This window comes from Eublepharis macularius, chromosome 12, assembly GCF_028583425.1.
Source record: "Eublepharis macularius isolate TG4126 chromosome 12, MPM_Emac_v1.0, whole genome shotgun sequence".
Taxonomy (NCBI): Eukaryota; Metazoa; Chordata; class Lepidosauria; order Squamata; family Eublepharidae; genus Eublepharis; species Eublepharis macularius.
Window position 1 is genome coordinate 31,191,148 of NC_072801.1, and position 19,399 is coordinate 31,210,546.

At 45.3% G+C, this 19,399-nt stretch overlaps 1 protein-coding gene across 1 annotated transcript in view; it reads right to left on the reverse strand.

Annotated features, from left to right (window-relative positions):
• TANC2 (tetratricopeptide repeat, ankyrin repeat and coiled-coil containing 2) overlaps nucleotides 1-19,399 on the reverse strand; it is a 246,001-nt gene that overhangs the window by 14,011 nt on the left and 212,591 nt on the right. Inside the window, exons 18-20 of the mRNA XM_054995523.1 lie at nucleotides 17,002-17,187; nucleotides 15,665-15,758; nucleotides 2,569-2,702 (exon numbers count right to left, since the gene is read on the reverse strand). Of these exons, the coding sequence (XP_054851498.1) occupies nucleotides 2,569-2,702; nucleotides 15,665-15,758; nucleotides 17,002-17,187 (414 nt within the window). The remainder of the gene's footprint in view (nucleotides 1-2,568; nucleotides 2,703-15,664; nucleotides 15,759-17,001; nucleotides 17,188-19,399) is intronic.

Below are 19,399 nucleotides of genomic sequence, written 5' to 3' on the forward strand. Positions count from 1 at the left end.
GACTCAGGTTCAAACCACCCTCTGCTATGACACTCACTGAGTGATCTCGTCCAGTCACTCTCACTCAGCTTTACCTTCTGCACCTGGTGTTTATGAAGATAAAACGGAGGAAAGGAGGGAAACAAATCTGGTAACAAAGTACGGAATTGAGACCAGGAGACTGCCCTGCAAAATTCTGGTAGAGGTATGCCTCTGCTTCAGGCTCTAGGGATGGCAGCTGCGTTGGCTGAGCAGGTTTTGACTAATGTTGGAAGTGGTTTGCATACTAGACCATAACACAGTTCATTACCCGTATGACCTAGTGTCTCAGAGACTGATGGGAGCCCAGGTGATTTCCCTTCCTTTCTTCCTGCCTCCGACTGTTGGAGAAAAGGGAGCTCCTTTTTCTCTCCTTTTTGCAATGCCAAGGTCAAAGGCCTTGTTTCTGTCCCCGCACAGCTTTGAGAGGAGGGAAGAGGAACAAATTCTTTCTTCTCTCTCTTTCGCAGCTATTTTGCTGTGGGAGGATGGCTCATGACCTGACACCCGGCTGCTTCCCTGATTTACCACGAGTTGGCTTCTGACCAATTGAAGGCTGGCACAAAAGCTGCAGCTCCCCTGCCCCCTGCCCCCTTCACAGGATTCCTGGCACAGGAGGGAGGGGGAAAGAGACGAATCTCACAAGTAAATGGAATTGCATGATAGGGACACTGAAACTGTCTGCCAATCTTGATGACTCTTCCATAGACCACACGCCACCAAGGCCCTGCACCTCCTCCGCAACCGACCATTTGGCAGCTGCTTGGAGACAACTGCAGTGCCATTGGGAAAAGCTCGGTTGAGTCCACAGGCAGTCGCAAAAGTAGAGCATAGCCCACAGCAAAGTCTGAGACACCTCTCTGTATAATGGTGGACTTTGGAATGGTAAACTCCCTTAATGCGTCCCTTCTTTCTGCAAAATCTATACTCAGCACCCTTGAATCTACAGAAAGTGCATTCATGTGACCCTCCACAGCCTAAACAGGGGGTAGTATGTCTGGTTTTATCAGCAGATGCTCTCCCTGTTTTCTGCTGATTCACTGTGGACAGAATTTACATTAGTCGCTGCCTTTTTAATTTCTGAGGCTTGTGTTGATGCAGTTTCATTGACTAAAGCCTTTTCCTGTGGCACTGCAAATTATTCATTATTTGTTAAAACAGTTATACCCTGTCTTTCTTCTTGGCTCACTGCAAAAGGTAGAAGGTACCTTTGGAGTGCTTCACTATGAGCTACACATAAAATCTATGAACAGTGACTAGTAGTGTTGGTGAGAAATGTATCTTAACTGACACCACAATTTCAATTAAAGTCTAAGTCTTGGAGGAATCAGGTGTGACTATATTAGTGATACTTAACATTATGCCCATCAAGGTGTTTCTTGGCACCCACTTGCTTCTTCCTCAAAAGCATAAAGCCAGATCCGGCTTTCCTCCACTTGAGTAGAAAGTGCTTCACAAGAACTGAAGAGCCATTTTCTTTACGTCTGCAGGAGCACCCACTTGGAAACAGCCACCTCCCTCATAGGAGGATGCTTAGCTTGCAACCTCCTAACATTTCTGACAACTCCCAATGTTTTCTGACATATCACCCCGCCCCCCATCACCATCCGTGATTCGTCTCACCTTCCAACCATGGCAGTCATTGTGGTGGTATCTACTACATGTTATCAGAATTCCAAAAGTGTAACAAGGTTCAAACGCCAAGATTATATTATAGTAATAACCTGACCACCACGGCGTGTTGGGAGAACAGCTTGTTTCTTGAAGGGCCATCTATCTTGTTTGCTTCAAGTTAAAGTCTCTCCGCATAGGAAATCCAAAAAGCAGGCTGACTGATACCAAATTCCTCCACATTTCCCAGAAAAGCCATTTTATGTCAAGGGTCAGCTTGCTCCCCTGGTGAGAGCCTTATTCAGTCGGCTCACCCCCTTGTGCTTGAGAGGGGATCCGAACTGTCTGCTGGTTGTTTAGCTTTTCAACAAAATTCCCTCAAGTGTTGTGTAGAAGTTCAAGAAAGAGGAGTAAAAATTAGCAGGCCCTTAAAACGTAACTCAACTTCCTTGCATGCTCAGCAGCTGGAGCCCGGAGCAAACCTTAGGAGCCCCCCAGGCTCCAAAGTGCTGGCTTTGTCAGCACTCCCAACAGACTGGTACTGTCTCTCCTCAGAGGCCACCGTCCCAGTCTGAAAGGGGATCCTGTGCCTCTGCCATTGGGAGGGAGAACGCTTGGGAGCTCCAGCCAAAAAACCCTCCCAGCATCACGTCTGCATCCGCTCTTGGCATAGATCCCTCTCTTCACAAACGTGATGTGGCCATGTCAAGACTCTGCAAATGGCTTGGCAGGCCCAGGGCTTCCCTGCCTATTTTGGCAAAGAAAGAAATTGCTCCCGTGTGATGTAAATAATGCATTCTGCTGAGTCAGACCTTACCTGCCAATGGCCTTGTCAAATACATGGTCAAATACATAAAGCATACATAATGGTCAAATACATAAGGCAGCCCCAACAATGCAGGCCGAGAAGCTGCTTCCTATCTCAGCCCCATCCCTTACCTGCCAATGGCCTTGTCTCACTGCGCTGAACAAAGGAACGACCCCACGCCGGTTAGCCTGAGCTACAGCTGCTCCCTGCTCAAGAAGCAGACGACAAACGTCCAGCTTGCCTCGTCCTGCTGCTGCGGTCAGAGCTGGAAGAGAGAAAACGCTGATTGGAAAGAAGATCGTGCCAAGGAAAGCATCTGCTTCCTGACCCCAAGTGATGGCAACAGTTCGGAACCGGCAGAGCGTGGTGCTGTGCACTGGCACAGACAATTGTTGCCTATAGGCTTACCCTCGTCTTTGAAAAGCAAAGGAAAGAGAAAAAGAAAAGGAGGTTATTTGTCAAAAAGAAAAGGGAGGAGGCTTCAGGTTCCATTTACAAGACTTGCCCAAGGGGAAATGATGCAGATCCTACTAGGACATTATCTGTATTATCTATGGCAACTGCTAGGCTTGTAGGATATCAGGCAGGGAAATTTGAGGCTGTTAGAAATTCTGCACGGTGTAAGTCTCACTCTCAGCCTGAGTTCTTCAAAAAATATATATTGAAAATATATGTTTCACTGAAAGCTGGCTCTTTCCCACTTCATATATGGGGAAATGTGGTTAATGGAAGATGCCAAAGAACCGGGAGTGCATGTGAGTAATGTGTTGCGCCCAGTCCTTCTTTATTCAGAATGACTTTCAGCAATTGCTGAAATTTGGAGACATGTTTCTATTATAAGTGGTCTGTAAAACTTGAATGTTTGGTCTAGTAAAAAAAATTCTCATACAAAACATTATTTCAGATTCTTAAGCGTATAAAACTCTGAAGATCAGGGCAGCATTTGCTGGCAATTCAGCATAACCAAGCACATTGGGAAAACAGCTCATTTTTTAAGAGAGCTTATTCAGAAAAAGATCTTGAGATTTATGGAGCTGTTTTATCAGAGATTTTCTGGGTGTCCATTCTATGTAAGCCAATTTATTTTATTTTTTAATTTACATTATTTATAGTCTGCCTTTCTCACTGAGACTCAAGGCTAGGGGTGTGCAAGCCAAAAATTTTCGGCTATAGCCGAAAGTAGAAAGCCGAAAGAAGATTCTCTATCGTTAAAGCCGAAAGCCGAAACAAGAATCTCTTTCGGCTTTCGACTTTCGGGATTCTTTCGGCATTATTTCGGCTTTCTTTCGGCTTTTTTCTAAGGGAAAATGCCTCCGTCTTCCAGGACGCCTGGAGGAGGCATTTTCCCACCGAATAAGCCCAAAATTGGTGGGGACCTTCCTCTAACCCTTCTCTAACAACCACCCAAGTTTCAGACAGATTGGACTTTGGGGGGCCATGTTATGGCCCCCCAAAGCAGGTCCCCCCATCCTCCCATAAGAAAGCGAAGGAGCAGCATATTGTTAGCATGCTGCTGCTGATCTTTCTTCATTATTTCCTATGGGGAAAAAATGAAGAGGCAGGCTTCCTTTGCCAGGGGTGGCATTTTGCATGCAAAATGCCCCCCAGCCCTCAGGGGCCCTTCTCCCACCCCTCCTCCCACCCCCCACCAAGGCTCAGCCTGCTCCCACTTGGGGGGGCATTTCATGGCCTCCCCAAGTAGGTGCTCTAATCTCTACCACTGACAGCTGGGGGAGGCTTGTGTTGCCAGGGGTGGCATTTTGCATGCAAAATGCCCCCCAACCCTCTGGGGCCCTTCTCCCACCCCTCCTCCCACCCCCCACCAAGGCTCAGCCTGCTCCCACTTGGGGGGGGCATTTCATGGCCTCCCCAAGTAGGTGCTCTGCTCTCATCTCTACCACTGACAGCTGGGGGAGGCTTGTGTTGCCAGGGGTGGCATTTTGCATGCAAAATGCCCCCCAGCCCTCTGGGGCCCTTCTCCCACCCTTCCTCCCACCCCCCACCAAGGCTCAGACTGCTCCCACTTGGGGGGGGCATTTCATGGCATCCCCAAGTAGGTCCTCTCAGCCCCTAAAGTCCACCCCTTACAGCCCCACACAAACCCAATTCCCCCCCAGCTGCCACACACAGACCCAAATCCCCACATTAGCCCCTCACAGACCCAAATCCACCCCCACCTGCCCTACACCCATAACCCCAGGAACAGGCTGGCAAAGGCCAGCCCTCTCCCTTTGTTCCCTATGCTGGGAACTTCTAAACTCTCTTTCCCTGGGCAATTCTGCACAGCCCAGAGGTGCCACAATGGTGGGCACACTTCTGAGTGCCAGCTGGTCCCTGTGAAAGAGCACCTGAACCACAGACACCCTCCCTCAAATTCCCCCACCACCTACAGAGATGGCTGGCCAGCCAGCCCCATTGTTCCCTATGATGGGAACCAACTGCACAACAAAGAATAAAACAAGAACAACACAAAATAAAGTTTTAAAAAAATTATTTTCTCCCTTCCAAAGTACAAGTAGGCAAAGCATTATGACACATTACACCAGCAGTCCCCCACACAGAAAAATTAAAACAAAACTCACTTAACATCAGAGAATCACAAAGCATGATTCCTGTCAAAAACACTTTATTTCTTGAACAGCTTTAGGTTACACAGCAGGAGGGAACACCAAAGGGCATGGCAGCACTATCTTACACAAAAATAACACAACTCACTTAACATCAGAGAATCACAAAGCATGATTCCTGTCAAAAACACTTTATTTCTTGAACAGCTTTAGGTTACACAGCAGGGGGGAACACCAAAGGGCATGGCAGCACTATCTTACACAAAAATAACACAACTCACTTAACATCAGAGAATCACAAAACACAATTCCTGTCAAAAACACTTTATTTCTTGAACAGCTTTAGGTTACACAGCAGGGGGGAACACCAAAGGGCATGGCAGCACTATCTTACACAAAAATAACACAACTCACTTAACATCAGAGAATCACAAAAACACAATTCCTGGCAAAAACACTTTATTTCTTGAACAGCTTTAGGTTACACAGTAGGAGGGCACAACAGGGCATGATAGCAATGTACTACAAAAAATAATACAACCCACTTCACCGTTTTTGACAGCAATTGTGTTTTTGTGATTCTCTGATGTTAAGTGAGTTGTGTTATTTTTGTGTAAGATAGTGCTGCCATGCCCTTTGGTGTTCCCCCCTGCTGTGTAACCTAAAGCTGTTCAAGAAATAAAGTGTTTTTGACAGGAATCATGCTTTGTGATTCTCTGATGTTAAGTGAGTTGTGTTATTTTTCTGTGTGGGGGACTGCTGGTGTAATGTGTCATAATGCTTTGCCTACTTGTACTTTGGAAGGGAGAAAATAATTTTTTTAAAACTTTATTTTGTGTTGTTCTTGTTTTATTCTTTGTTGTGCAGTTGGTTCCCATCATAGGGAACAATGGGGCTGGCTGGCCAGCCATCTCTGTAGGTGGTGGGGGAATTTGAGGGAGGGTGTCTGTGGTTCAGGTGCTCTTTCACAGGGACCAGCTGGCACTCAGAAGTGTGCCCACCATTGTGGCACCCCTGGGCTGTGCAGAATTGCCTAGGGAAAGAGAGTTTAGAAGTTCCCAGCATAGGGAACAAAGGGAGAGGGCTGGCCTTTGCCAGCCTGTTCCTGGGGTTATGGGTGTGGGGCAGGTGGGGGTGGATTTGGGTCTGTGAGGGGCTAATGTGGGGATTTGGGTCTGTGTGTGGCAGCTGGGGGGGAATTGGGTTTGTGTGGGGCTGTAAGGGGTGGACTTTAGGGGCTGAGAGGACCTACTTGGGGATGCCATGAAATGGCCCCCCCAAGTGGGAGCAGTCTGAGCCTTGGTGGGGGGTGGGAGGAAGGGTGGGAGAAGGGCCCCAGAGGGCTGGGGGGCATTTTGCATGCAAAATGCCACCCCTGGCAACACAAGCCTCCCCCAGCTGTCAGTGGTAGAGATGAGAGCAGAGCACCTACTTGGGGAGGCCATGAAATGCCCCCCCAAGTGGGAGCAGGCTGAGCCTTGGTGGGGGGTGGGAGGAGGGGTGGGAGAAGGGCCCCAGAGGGTTGGGGGGCATTTTGCATGCAAAATGCCACCCCTGGCAACACAAGCCTCCCCCAGCTGTCAGTGGTAGAGATTAGAGCACCTACTTGGGGAGGCCATGAAATGGCCCCCCCCAAGTGGGAGCAGGCTAAGCCTTGGTGGGGGGTGGGAGGAGGGGTGGGAGAAGGGCCCCTGAGGGCTGGGGGGCATTTTGCATGCAAAATGCCACCCCTGGCAAAGGAAGCCTGCCTCTTCATTTTTTCCCCATAGGAAATAATGAAGAAAGATCAGCAGCAGCATGCTAACAATATGCTGCTCCTTCGCTTTCTTATGGGAGGATGGGGGGACCTGCTTTGGGGGGCCATAACATGGCCCCCCAAAGTCCAATCTGTCTGAAACTTGGGTGGTTGTTAGAGAAGGGTTAGAGGAAGGTCCCCACCAATTTTGGGCTTATTCGGTGGGAAAATGCCTCCTCCAGGCGTCCTGGAAGACGGAGGCATTTTCCCATAGAAAAGCCGAAAGAAAGCCGAAAGAATCCTGAAACGTTTCGGCTTTTTTCTTTCGGCTACCCGAAACGTTTCGGCATTCCCCGAAACGTTTCGGCATTCCCCGAAAGAAGCCGAAACACTTTTGTTTCGGCATTCTTTCGGCATTCTGAATGCCGAAACGCACATCCCTACTCAAGGCAGATTGCACAGTATCAGTCCATACAATCAAAACAGGATGGGACATGCAATAAACAATGCAATTGGGTTTAGACTACAGAAATCTGAAAACAAACAGAAACCTGAAACAGAGCTGAAGCAAAGCATAAGCATTTAAACAACACTTTAAATGATATAGAAATCACATAGTAGAAGCGTACTATAGCAACAGACAATACACAGAAGTAGAGTCCACAGTCCCTATTCCTTTACCAAAGTATCTTTGTGAACCATTTTGTTATACTACAATCCTATTATCTGTGTTAAAAAAAGACTTCTGAATAATTCAGTTTTGCAAAGTTAGCAGAAAGCCTGCTTAATTTCATCAGGCAGGTTATAAAGTGGGAGCCACAAAAGAGAATGTGCATGTGTGGGCAACTGTTGATTTTGCCAGTTTCAGGGTGGCACCTGCAGAAGGCCCTATTCAAATGAGCAAAGCTGTCGTATCAGAACATTGGAGAAGAGGTGGTCCTACAGACACAAGGGGGCAAAGTCATGAAGGGCTTTGTATGTGAGGGCCAAAACCCTGAATTGAGCTGGGTAACTGATCAGAAGCCAATGAAATGATTGCAGAATAAGATTCTCCAAGTTGATGTTGAGGGGAGACATACACAGGGTTCACTGTAGTAGTCTAGTCTCAATGTTACCACTACACTGTATGCGGAAGGCTCGATCCAGAAGGCCCTGCCAAGGCCCACTGTATCTAGAAGGCCCTGCCAAGGTAGGGGCCATCCTGTGATCTAGACTGAGTTGGTCTAGATGGAGTTGGAAAAAAGCATCTTTTGCAGCTGCATTAACTGTCTTCTCCAGCTGCATTAACTGTCTACTCCTAGGCTCTTAATTGTGTCTGCAAGGGTCAACTGAACCCCAGTGAGACTGGGGAGCACAATGTCCTTCAAGATCTTCACCTTTCCAACCAGCCCCACTTCCTTCCTGTCTGGGTTCAGTTTCAATTTGTTTGCCTTCAGCCATTTGACCACAATAGTCAGGCAGTGGGTCAAGACCTCTACTGGATCACCAGGGGATTTGGATAGAGAGATATAGAGCTAAGTGTCATCCGCACATCCAGTTCCAAGGTTACGTATGATTTCTCTTTACATAGAAGCTGAATAGCATGGGGGATAAAATTGTACCCTGTAGAACCCCACAAGACAACTCCCACACTAAGGGTTTCCAACAGCAACCCTTTGAGTCCATTCTATGAGGAACTCTTTAAATCAATTCAAGGCACAGTCTGTCTCCAAATGCCTCAACAGGATGGCATGATCTACTGTGTCAAAGGCTGCAGACAGATCCAGGAGGAGGAACAGAGAAGCATGGCCTTTGTCTACATTCAGATGGAGGTCATTAAACTAAAGCCACCAGAGTCATCTCTGTCTCATAGCCCAGCCTAAACCCAGACTGAAAAGGTCTATCTATAGCACTGGAGTTATCCAAGACGACCTGAAGTTGGTCTGCTACTGCTCTCTCGATCACTTTGCGTAGAAAGGGCAGATTAGATATGGGGCAATAACTAACCACATCATTTTTGTCTAGGGAAGGTTTTTAAAAGTAGTGGATGGTAACCTCTTTGAGAGCCTGAAGGAAAGTACCTTGAATTAATGACTGATTTATAATAGACATCAAGGGCTTGTTGATGTGGTCTTCAGATTATTTTAGCAGCTAAGAGAGGCAAGGATCCAATGCAAAAGGGGGTGGGGCATGATTCTGTCAATATCTGTCATGGTAACTGGGTCAAACTGGCTCATAAACAGACCAGTCAATGTATTAAGCATTAAACCCTGAGCCCTTTCTGGAAAGCAGGACGAAGATGACAATAATAAAATATATAAAAATAAAATAAACACCGATATATTGGACTTATTTTCCAGAGCAGTGCAACTAAACATGGCACTGCAGGTAGGGTAGGGTAGGAAAGGTCTTTTGACCTGCTTTATTGATGTGCTTCAATGCTCAGCTGCAAAAAAAAAAAAGAGTTGTATTTATTTCAGGAAACCTGAAAATGAGATTTTCTTAAAGATAAAAAAGGAAAAACAAAAAGTGTCTGAGGTAATGTTTGTTAAGTGAATCTGCTCAAATCAGCTGAACAAAGTATAGAAGCAAACCTGACAACCAAATGGAACTGAACCTTTACTTTTTAAAAAAACTGAGAACCAAACATTTCAGTTGCACCCAAACTAGAACAGAACCCCCCTTCAAAACTTTTACACATAACATTAAAAATAAGAACTGGAGTAAGGAAGTGATACTGTGGGCCTCAAACACAATGATAAAACCAGCAGTAAGAAATAAATGAACATATTTGGGTGGGTGGGGGAGATCCAATGTTTTGTACCTTCAAAAGCCCTAGGCCCACAGCTTAAAGACTTCAATCCACTGTAGGGAAGACTGTGGAGAATGGAGATCAGTGCACAGTCAGTCTGTGTAGTGCTGAAGCTGTTGTTGTTATCTGTTCTCTCACACATTTGTTCTAAATCAACATATACACCAATGGTGACTGAAAAGCCAGTTCCCTGACAGCTGCATCTGCGGCAGCAGGGTCTGCAGGATCCCAGACGGTGGAGAACACAACAGCTTCCCAGGGCACATACTCTTAAGTTAGGCACTGTTTCTCAGTAAGAGTTCCGCAGAACCACAGGACATTGTCAGAGGTTCTGTGAGAAATCACGGAATAAATTTAAATTTTAAAATATTTTGACAAATTCCAAATATCTCTAAAAATATTGTGGCTATTAAGGTTATATTTAGTTGTACAGCATCCATGTTCATTTTGCATCGTCACAGAGCACTGACAAAACCAACGAAAACAATTTCACTGTAACTGAATCGTGTTCCCCGCCATGAACTTTGTCTGCCTGTAACCATTTACATAGGTAGGGGTTCCTTGACATTTGAAAAATCAATTTAGAAAACAGGTTGGGAAACACTGGATTAGAGAAAGGGCATGTGGCTGCCTAGGAATGCATTGATATGTGAATGTTTGAGATCTCTTCCTCAGACAGACGTGAAGGCATCTCCATCACTAGGCCTTGCCAGAAATTCATTGTGTCAAGGATGAGAAAAGTACAGCTTCAAAGGCTTAGTGCTTCAGTCTGTTTTTCAGGGTGAAAGTATTTTTTTTCTATCCCAGACTGTGTACTTTATGCCAGAAAAAAGGCACTTTTCACATTACACAAAGCATTTACAACTCTGGAAAATGAATGGGTGTGAACAGGAAGCTTTTGCTGCAGAAGGGTTACTTGGCCAAGAAATAAAGACCAGAAACTCCTTTAGATGGAATCCTGTATGTACGTGGCTTGCATTCAAGACTTTTCCCTGGTGAAATTTCAAAGATTTGCAGACTAAAATGGGCTTCTTATACATATAAAGGGTTTGGGATTTTTTTTAACCAAAAAGTTTCTGTCCAAATTGCACTTTAGGGCCCAGAAGTCAAACACCCGCATTTTAAAAATTTGGATTCAGGTGAAAGCTCACCTGAACCAATTCAGTTCTAGCTCTTGTGCTCTATTGTTCAGATGGTGATACTGAATTACGTATATCGTAAGTATTTCACAAATTCCCTAGCCTTAAATACCACACAGTTAAAATATCAGACAGAAAAGTCTACAGGAAATTGGAACATAGTGAGGGACCACATGTACAATGAGTTGGATTCAATGCAAAATTTCCACTTGTGCTAGAGCTCTGGAGCAAGCAGAAATGCAAGAAAAAGACTGTGGCAACCACTTGCACTAAGGCTTACTGTATTCCCAGTTGTATTTCCGCTTGTGCAAGTTCCTGCACAACCAGTAGCTCAGCACCATATTATATATGGAGGAAAGCACTACATGTGTTTCCCTCCCTATATAATAATCTTGTGCAATCGGAACTGTACTAAGCCCATTTATGTTTCGGCTTGTGTACTGCTGGATCCAAGCCAATATGTTGATCCAGTGAAAGGCATAAGGATAGAAAATTTAGTATGATAAAATTTAAAAAATACAAACATTTTCTTATTTATGCTCATTGCTCTCAAATATTCTCTTTCCTGCCTGCCATCCCACCCAACTCCAATGGACTATATGCTCTCTGCTGTTTGCACCTGCCCTTTTGAACATTGTGATCTGGCTTTTCTGGCTTCTATTTTGGCTGCACTCACACCGTTCTCCCTTTTTTGATCCTCCCTCCACACAAGACATCTAATAATGGAGCAAACATCCCTCTAGTTGAATCCCAATTTGATTGCAAATTGCAAGCAGTATGCTTGAAACATTTGACAGATTCATTTTTTGGAACACCGAAAATTGTTTTAAATTGTACTGGCATCTCCTTCCTCATCTGGTATCTTCTCAACTGAACCAATGGGTGGGGGGATACTTAATGAAATAGGTACTTCCCTTGGTTGTATTAAGCCTGCAGGGGTGCAGGACTGTGTGGGTTGCCTCTGTAGTATTACAGCTTTTCCCATTTTGATTCCCAATCCAGGCATTTTTGCATGAATCCTTCTAAATTGGCCCCCCCAATACTTTCTGCATTATTGAAATATCACCTGGGGGAAAGTTTGCTTACTTATAATTATTGAATCTCTGTCCAATGAAGATAAATCCCTATCCACTGAAGAAGGCAGGTGCCTCCCACTGATCGAGGGTCGTGTCCCCCTCACAAACATTTCCTGTTGACATGACTTGGAGCATATGCTCTCAAATTTGGGGTTCCTGCTACGATGGCAAATGAATGAGTTTGGTATTGAAGGCAATGGTCCCAGAGATAATGAGCAAGATTGCTGAGGCCCATGTGCCTCCCTGTTTGTTGATGTAATACACTGTAGTTACATTTATTTATTTATGTTATTTATAGTCCCCGACTTTTTCACTGAGATACAGTGTAAGTTAGCACAGTCAACAACGGGGACATCCAATAAATAATACAAAAGGGCAAGGATAGCAGAAATCTGAAAAGAAGCAGAAATCCGATACCAAGCTGGAAAAAAGCAGGTAGGCAGGCCTTTTAACTTGCCTGAGTGAGCAGAAGTGGCAAAGGAACCATCACTGAAATGGTGCCATTCTGGACAATCTCAAACCGGATGGTTGGGATTTTCACCACCATCAGTAATGTGTTCTTTCAATGTACTTTTCATTTGTGCCTGGTGGTTGATTTATTGATCTGAAGCCTTTCCACTGGGGCCATCACTGAACTCATCAATATTGCTTGTTGAAACGAAGAGGCTGACACAAGGCAGCTGGTCCACATTCAGCATGCAATTCAGGTTCACAATATACCCACAGCGGTTATTTGGTCCCCTGATAGTGATGTGGCCATACTGGAGTTGCATTTTTCCCTGCAGTTTCCGCAAGTGGCTACACTTTGAGCTATGCTGTAGCAATACAAATGCTTACTTCTTCATAAAATGTACAACAAGATTACTGACATGCTGTTAGAGTACTTTAAAAACAAGAAAGCCACTTTTAAAGCAGCCATTTTACAGGATGATGAACCTCTAGGTGGCAACAATGTCTCAGTATTACTGATACAACTGCAAGAGATTTGCAGTCAACATGTGGGGTCCCATCAACTTTGAATGAACATTGGTACCGGCTGTCCTGCTGACGTGTCAGTACAGAACACAATCCAAGCTGTCTCCAACCACTGTCTAACAGTTTTCAGCATCATTTCTTCAGAATGGACTTGTACGCTTGGATTTGCTTACTTATCCATCCAGTTATTCCATTTTCCATTCATCCGGAGTTGTCTGGTCTGTAACCAGTTAAGTTACTTCCCAGTAGGTTGCTTCTTCAATGAGTCTTTTCCAGTATCCAGTCTGCAGACAGGGTGAGAAGCCTGAGGACCCTGCCTCTAAAAGACATGGAAGGAGCTTTCCCAGCATTACAAAATGTTCACAACCACTGGAGGATGTTGCTGCTGAGCATTCTTGAAGTGCAGAAGAACATGTCTGGTTTAAACGCCACTCACAGCGATCGTAATAACCATGGTGAAGTAAAGCTGTAGCCTGTGATCCAGAGCAGTGATCCCTACACTTGTTGAGCCTGTGGATATCTTTGGGATAAGGCAGTGGGCATCACCACAAAATAGCTGCCAAGGAGGCAGACGGATCACAAAATGGTATCCCCAGAAACAGGGCCAATCACACAATGTTTTCTAAAATGTTGGGTGATTCCAAGCTCAGTGTCTTCCAATGACAGCGGTAGCTGTTTCTGAATGGGTGCTCTCAGAAGATGCAAAGGAGATGTCTGCGGGCTTCACCAAAGCACCTCTTTTACTTAGGAGAAGAGACTGCTTGTTTTCCATTTCCAAAGAAAGGAGAGGGTTTTCTGTCACATAACCACAGGATGAGGCTGTCAAGCCCAGAGAGGTAAGGAAGTGTATGTCAAGGTGAGTGCATGCAGCTATGATGCATCTGCTCGTGATGAGCTCAGTGCTTTGCAAGTTAGTCTGCTGCATGGAGGACACCTCCCCAAACGCTCTGTTTTTCTCCTTGCTATTCAAGACACTTGAGACTTTGACCCCTTCTCCACAAGACAATTTCACCAGTTCAGTTCCCATACTGCAGTGCTTCTTTCATGACCATCTACAAGCGATGTGTCACCGTGAGTAGTCACTCTGGCCACTATGTGGCTTTTCTGCAGCTTTCCTGGGAGCGCTTATGCCCTGACTTTTTTTTAAAAAAAACCTCAATTTTCCAGTCTGCTGTTTTCATGTGCATACTCTTTATCCTGTCTTTTGCCGTTCCACCCTCTTCTGCCTCCCCTACCCTCTGCCAGCCCACTTCATTGTGACTGGTCGCTCTTGTCTACCCAGCCACTCCCTCTTCCTCCTTTCCATTCCTTCCCCCTCCCCTCTTTTCTCTCCATTTTCCTTTCCACTCACTTTTTTATTATTATTTTTTAAAATCCATTGTAGGATAAATGCACAGATTGGGTTGAGAGAGAGAATTCCAGGAAATACATTGATCCAGCATTCCAGCGATGCATCGATTCACCACATATGCAAAAAGGAAAGGAAAGGACTGGAGCTGTGACATTACCAATGGTGGCATCAGTGAGGAAAATGCCAGCACTCACCAATTCCAGTGTATTTTGACATGGTGCAAACTGAAAGGAATGGCACCAAACTGACCAAACATGAGAGGTGAGAAAGGGCCAGACAAGCCAATTCCATGCCTTTAGGTTTGACTTCTGGGATAATGAGGAATTATGTCTCTGGTACAGAAGGAGTTTTTTCCCTCAAGATTCAAGAAGTTAAAGGACCCCAAGAAGCACATCTGTGGGCACCACAGTGGGAATTACTAATACAGAGAATTTGGATTTCATAACCTAAATATCACCAAAATGCTAATGAAACTTATCTCCAAACATGGAGAGAGAACATTACAGGAGACTGTTTGAGCAGCCCTCCATTCACAGGAAATTCCATAATCCTCAACTGTGTACCATCTCAGGTGGTCTCTGAACCATCGTGCCAAGTCACTTCTTGTATATTATGCAGAAGTCTGGAAAGACAAATCAGGAGCCCTTCACAGACAGTGGTGGGAATGAGGTGCAGTGAAAGTATAGCACCTTCTATCTTGCCATCCAAAAATGATGGGATATAAGTTTCTATAAAACCCTAGGTGATAGGGTGTGAGGAATATTTCTTGGAAGTGTTCCTGAACAGGATTAACTGTGATGGAGCCAGCACCAGGATGGATTGGTGTTGGTAGCAAGAATGGCCTAGGTACCATAGATGGTAACTTGAGTCTATGTGCCAAGCCCAGTATTGTAAAAGAAGTTGATAAGGGAGCCTCCAATACTTCAGAGGACCTCTTGGAATCCGAATTCCGCCTTTAACAGACTTCTGAGGGTTGGGATACCTTTAAAGACACCTAAAATGACTAAGAAATAGGGCAGCAGTGATCTTCACCATGAATGATTTTGCCATGTGAACGTATCATACGGTAGCATTTCTGATGAACCAATCCCAGGATTAATTCATTGGCTCAGTAAGCACTCCAAACTCCTTCCAAATTTGTTGGTGAAATTCCAGTAGATATTTTACTTAAGTTCTGATGAAGGGAGCTTTGACTCATGAAAGCTTATACCCTGAAAATCTTGTTGGTACTTAGGTCGCTACTGCAGACCAACAAGGCTATGCACCTGAAACTATTTTATTGTTATCGTCTCTCAGTGAGCTTCAGTAGAACTACAAAGCTTATTTATCATTTCACAGCAGAATGTTTTGTTGTATAACGCAGAAATGCAGTAGATTACCTGAATACCCCTGCTGACCACTACATGGAATCTTTCCCTTCCTACAACAAACAGTGGCAAGTGAAATTCAGCACCCTGGAAAAAAGGCAGGCAACACATACTCAGCGCCCAGGAAGCTGTACTGAGTCTCCTAAAGGCCAGCCAAGTGCTTTCTACTTAGCAAGTAAGTATTCAACACCTAGGAGGGGAGGTATATAGTATTTACAGAATTTACCTGTCTCTCCCCAAAGACTGTCAAAGCTGTTGATTTGTGCACGCTCCACCTCTTCCTCATCTTTTTCTGGAAGATCAAGCAAGTAGGAAACGATCTAAAAACAAAGAAATGTGTCAGTTCATGAACCTCTCCAAAGGCTAGAAATATGCAACTGACATTTGAAGTTGGAGTTGCTCTGCATTAACAATAGGGGAGAAACCGTCAACAAATTCCCTATTTTCCCCAGCACAATAGTTATTGTATCTGTTTTTGCACAGAAGGCATGCACACCCCTTTGTTTTTGGAAACAAATATGCAAGGTGAGCATTTTTATAAACACAATCTCAGGATATGAGTATACATAAATAGTATGGAAAAGTCTCAGGTAGTACATTATTAACTCAAACAATTCTCTTTTTAAAAAATCACTGTGGTAAGTTTTGTGTAGAATCCATTTGTGGTAGGCTAGCAAAAGTTAAGGCTCCATGGATCCCGTGCCACCAAGAACATGCTGGACTCAACAGTCAGTTCAATAACATCTTTATTTCAAGCACTGTGCAATCAAGGCAAGGAAGTGGGCAGCAACCTTCCCGCCATGTGGCCCGTGATTCCTTCTGGCCACTCCATCAGCCACACCAATGAGCGTCTTGTTGCTGCTTTTAAAGCCTGCCTCAACCAGCAGCCAAGCCTAGTGCCCCCACCCTTTTCTCAGCAGCAGCTGCTGATCTCTGCCGCCCTGGTCAGGCCCAGGGACATCAGCCCAAAGCTCACCCACTTGAGGCATGCTCTGCCCTCCTACAGCCAGTTTTCTCAGTGCTGCCTGGACACCCTTTTCCTTCCCCCAGCATCTCTCAGCTCCCTGAAGGCTGCAGCTTTCTTGGCTCCAGGCAGCACCCCAGCTGCCTCATCCTGTTACTCTAATCTTCTAAAGTGGTGTGTTATATATATTCACTTCTCCAGTCTACACACATTCAACAAGACTCAGAACTGTGAGCTGCCCAACATTTGTTAGAAACCAATATGGATAGGTGTCGCTTACTCAGTTAAGAAGATCTAGTTCTATTGTACAGACAGTGGCCCCAGTGGATCAGGGACCCCAGTGGATCAGGGACAGTGACCCCAGTGGATCAGGGAAGTTGTTGTTACCCTCTCTGGGTCACCTAGGCAGATTGTGTACACAATCTCCCACTGTATCACACTCGACCCTATTAGGAGAGGGAGACCAGTCAATGACTCCATACCCCTAACACATCCCAAGACCCCCCTCCTTCCCCCCCCCCAGGGTTTTGCCTTTTAATACAGCTAGCTTACAGCCTGCTTGGCCAATGAGAATTTGGATAAACCAAGTGGCAACTTACCTCCGCATATCCCATGCTGGCAGCTGCAATGAGGGCCTGCTGTATGGCCTGGCTCTTTTTGAACACCCCCTGCTGCTGCCCGGCCATTGTCCAGTCACACTGAATCAAGAACTTGACAACCTCCAGGTGGCCTCTGAGAGCTGCATGTACCAGGGCACACTGACCATTCTTGTCCAAGTGGTCCACCTTTGCAAAGAAGGGGGAAAATGAACCAATACAATTAAAACGGATTGCTTTCATTACCATTCTTGTTCTTATAACATTGCCACATTCATACATGCTCTGCGTTTCTCTGGGCAGGAGACAGACCACCAATATTTGAGTCTGCAGAAACTGGTGTTCTCCTCCTTATGTCTATAGTAAATTACTCATATGTAGCGAGAATGACATGATGTTTCACCTGTATGATCTACAAGGGTTTTGTATCTGCCTGCCTGCTTATAACAAGCCACTGCTGGGCAGAAGTGAAACATGGCCCTTGGAGCACTCCAAGCTCTGTCCATTTTCTTCATGGCTTGGAGGGGTTTTAGCCAGCCATGAAGACACAGCTTTTTAAAAAGCGTGATGGGGAAGCAACAGTACCTGAGACAAATCCCTCCTGATAAATGACTGCTACATTACAGGGATTGGCAAAGACCTGCAAACAACATTACTACACCCATTGGCTGTCTCTTAAGAGAAGGAGGGGGGAGTCATGTCTGTAAGGATCAACAGACCACTCATCATCTCTCCTCTTCAGTCAAGACTACTGACTGCCATTCCAACCAGCAAAGTTAGCGTGAAGGAATCTCCCAATATTAAGACTATTATAAATGTTTATATAACTGATGAAGAAGTTTGCAGCTTGTTGGTCGGAAGCTGACTTATAGGGGGATCCACCTCCTCCGTTCAGCAAAATAGCTACATACTGAAGTTGCAAAAGAGACAGGAGAAGGAGTTCTCTTCTCTCTCCTTAAGCTGGGGGGGGGGGAGGGGGGACAGAAACAATCTTTTTTATTGCCACCACTGCAAACTGCAGAGGAAAAAGAGTTCCTTTCTTTTCTTTGCAGTCCAAGGCCACAGCTTGCGATGGGCAAAAGGGAAGAGAAATCAACTGAGCTCCTGATCAGCCCCTACCCTACCCTCCTACACTAAAATTGCTGCCTCCAAGCAAATTTGCCTGCCTGAGCCACTGCTTCTCCTCCTCTTATGCCTGCTGTCATGTGGTGCCTACGATGCCCAGCAGCTAGCAGCAGTGGCTACAGAACCTGGGGCAGCTACTGCTTCTGCCAGCAAACACCAGGATCTCCCAGGTGGAAAAACACTCAAAGCTGTGAAGTGGGAGGGGTGCAGGCAGGGAGAGACTGCTGTCACAGCAAAGGTAAGGGGGCAGGCTGAGAAGCTGACTTGGGGGGGGGGTTGTCCAGGGAGCCACCTGAAATCGCCCCCTTTCTTGCACACACACTGTACAATATAAATAAAACAACCAAACGAAAGAACTGGTTGGGATTCAACAGATGGTTCTTCCAAGGGCATTGGCTGAGAGCTGAAGTGCTCATACCTCTGGCCATGCACAACTCTTACAACTTCCTTCAAGTTTCACCATCAGTGAGTGGCGGTCAGGCCAAGCATCCCACTTGACAAGCACTCATCGTTTTCTATGTGGACAAACTGCCAAGGCATTTTTTCCTCATCCTTCTCTTGTAGCCTTTCAATGCCAACAATCAGATCGGCCTTAAGATGCTTTGCTGAATCTGCTGGTTATTTCCAGAAACAAAGGTGACTTTGAGATAGAGCTGTATTAGTATTCTTCTTCCATAGCCTTTGGACATTTTTAGAACGCTTAGCAGCAACTTTTTTGAGCACTTTTTACAATGATTCCTATCCACTCTGTCAACTCTTTCTCTGCAGGAACCGTTGGAGTATTCAATTGGCTGGGAGTGTTTATTTGGCTAGAAGTTTTGCTACCCAGTGAAAGTGATGCTCTGCTCAATCCCTTTCCAATTCCCAGCATGGAGTCTGCCTTTTCCCAATGCTATAACATTTTATTTACTTATTTATTTAAAACACAGAGTTGACCTTTTCATCAAGCAGCCCATCAAACCTCAAGATCTGGTGAGTGCGGAGACCATTGGCATATATTTATAATTAGGAGTTTTTATTCCAATGTGCATCACCCACTCATCAGTTTTAGACAGATCCTCCTGGAGCTCTTCAAAATCTGCCTTGGTTTGCATCATCTGCAGATTTGGCCAATATACTGCCCACCCCCAGTTCCAAATCATTTATGAACAATGTAAATAAAATTGGTCATAGTACCATTGTAGGACCCTGTCACTCACTTCCCTCCATTGTGAGAACTGTCTGTTTATTCCTACTCTCTGCTTCCTGTTGTTTATCCAATTTGTAATCTATAAGA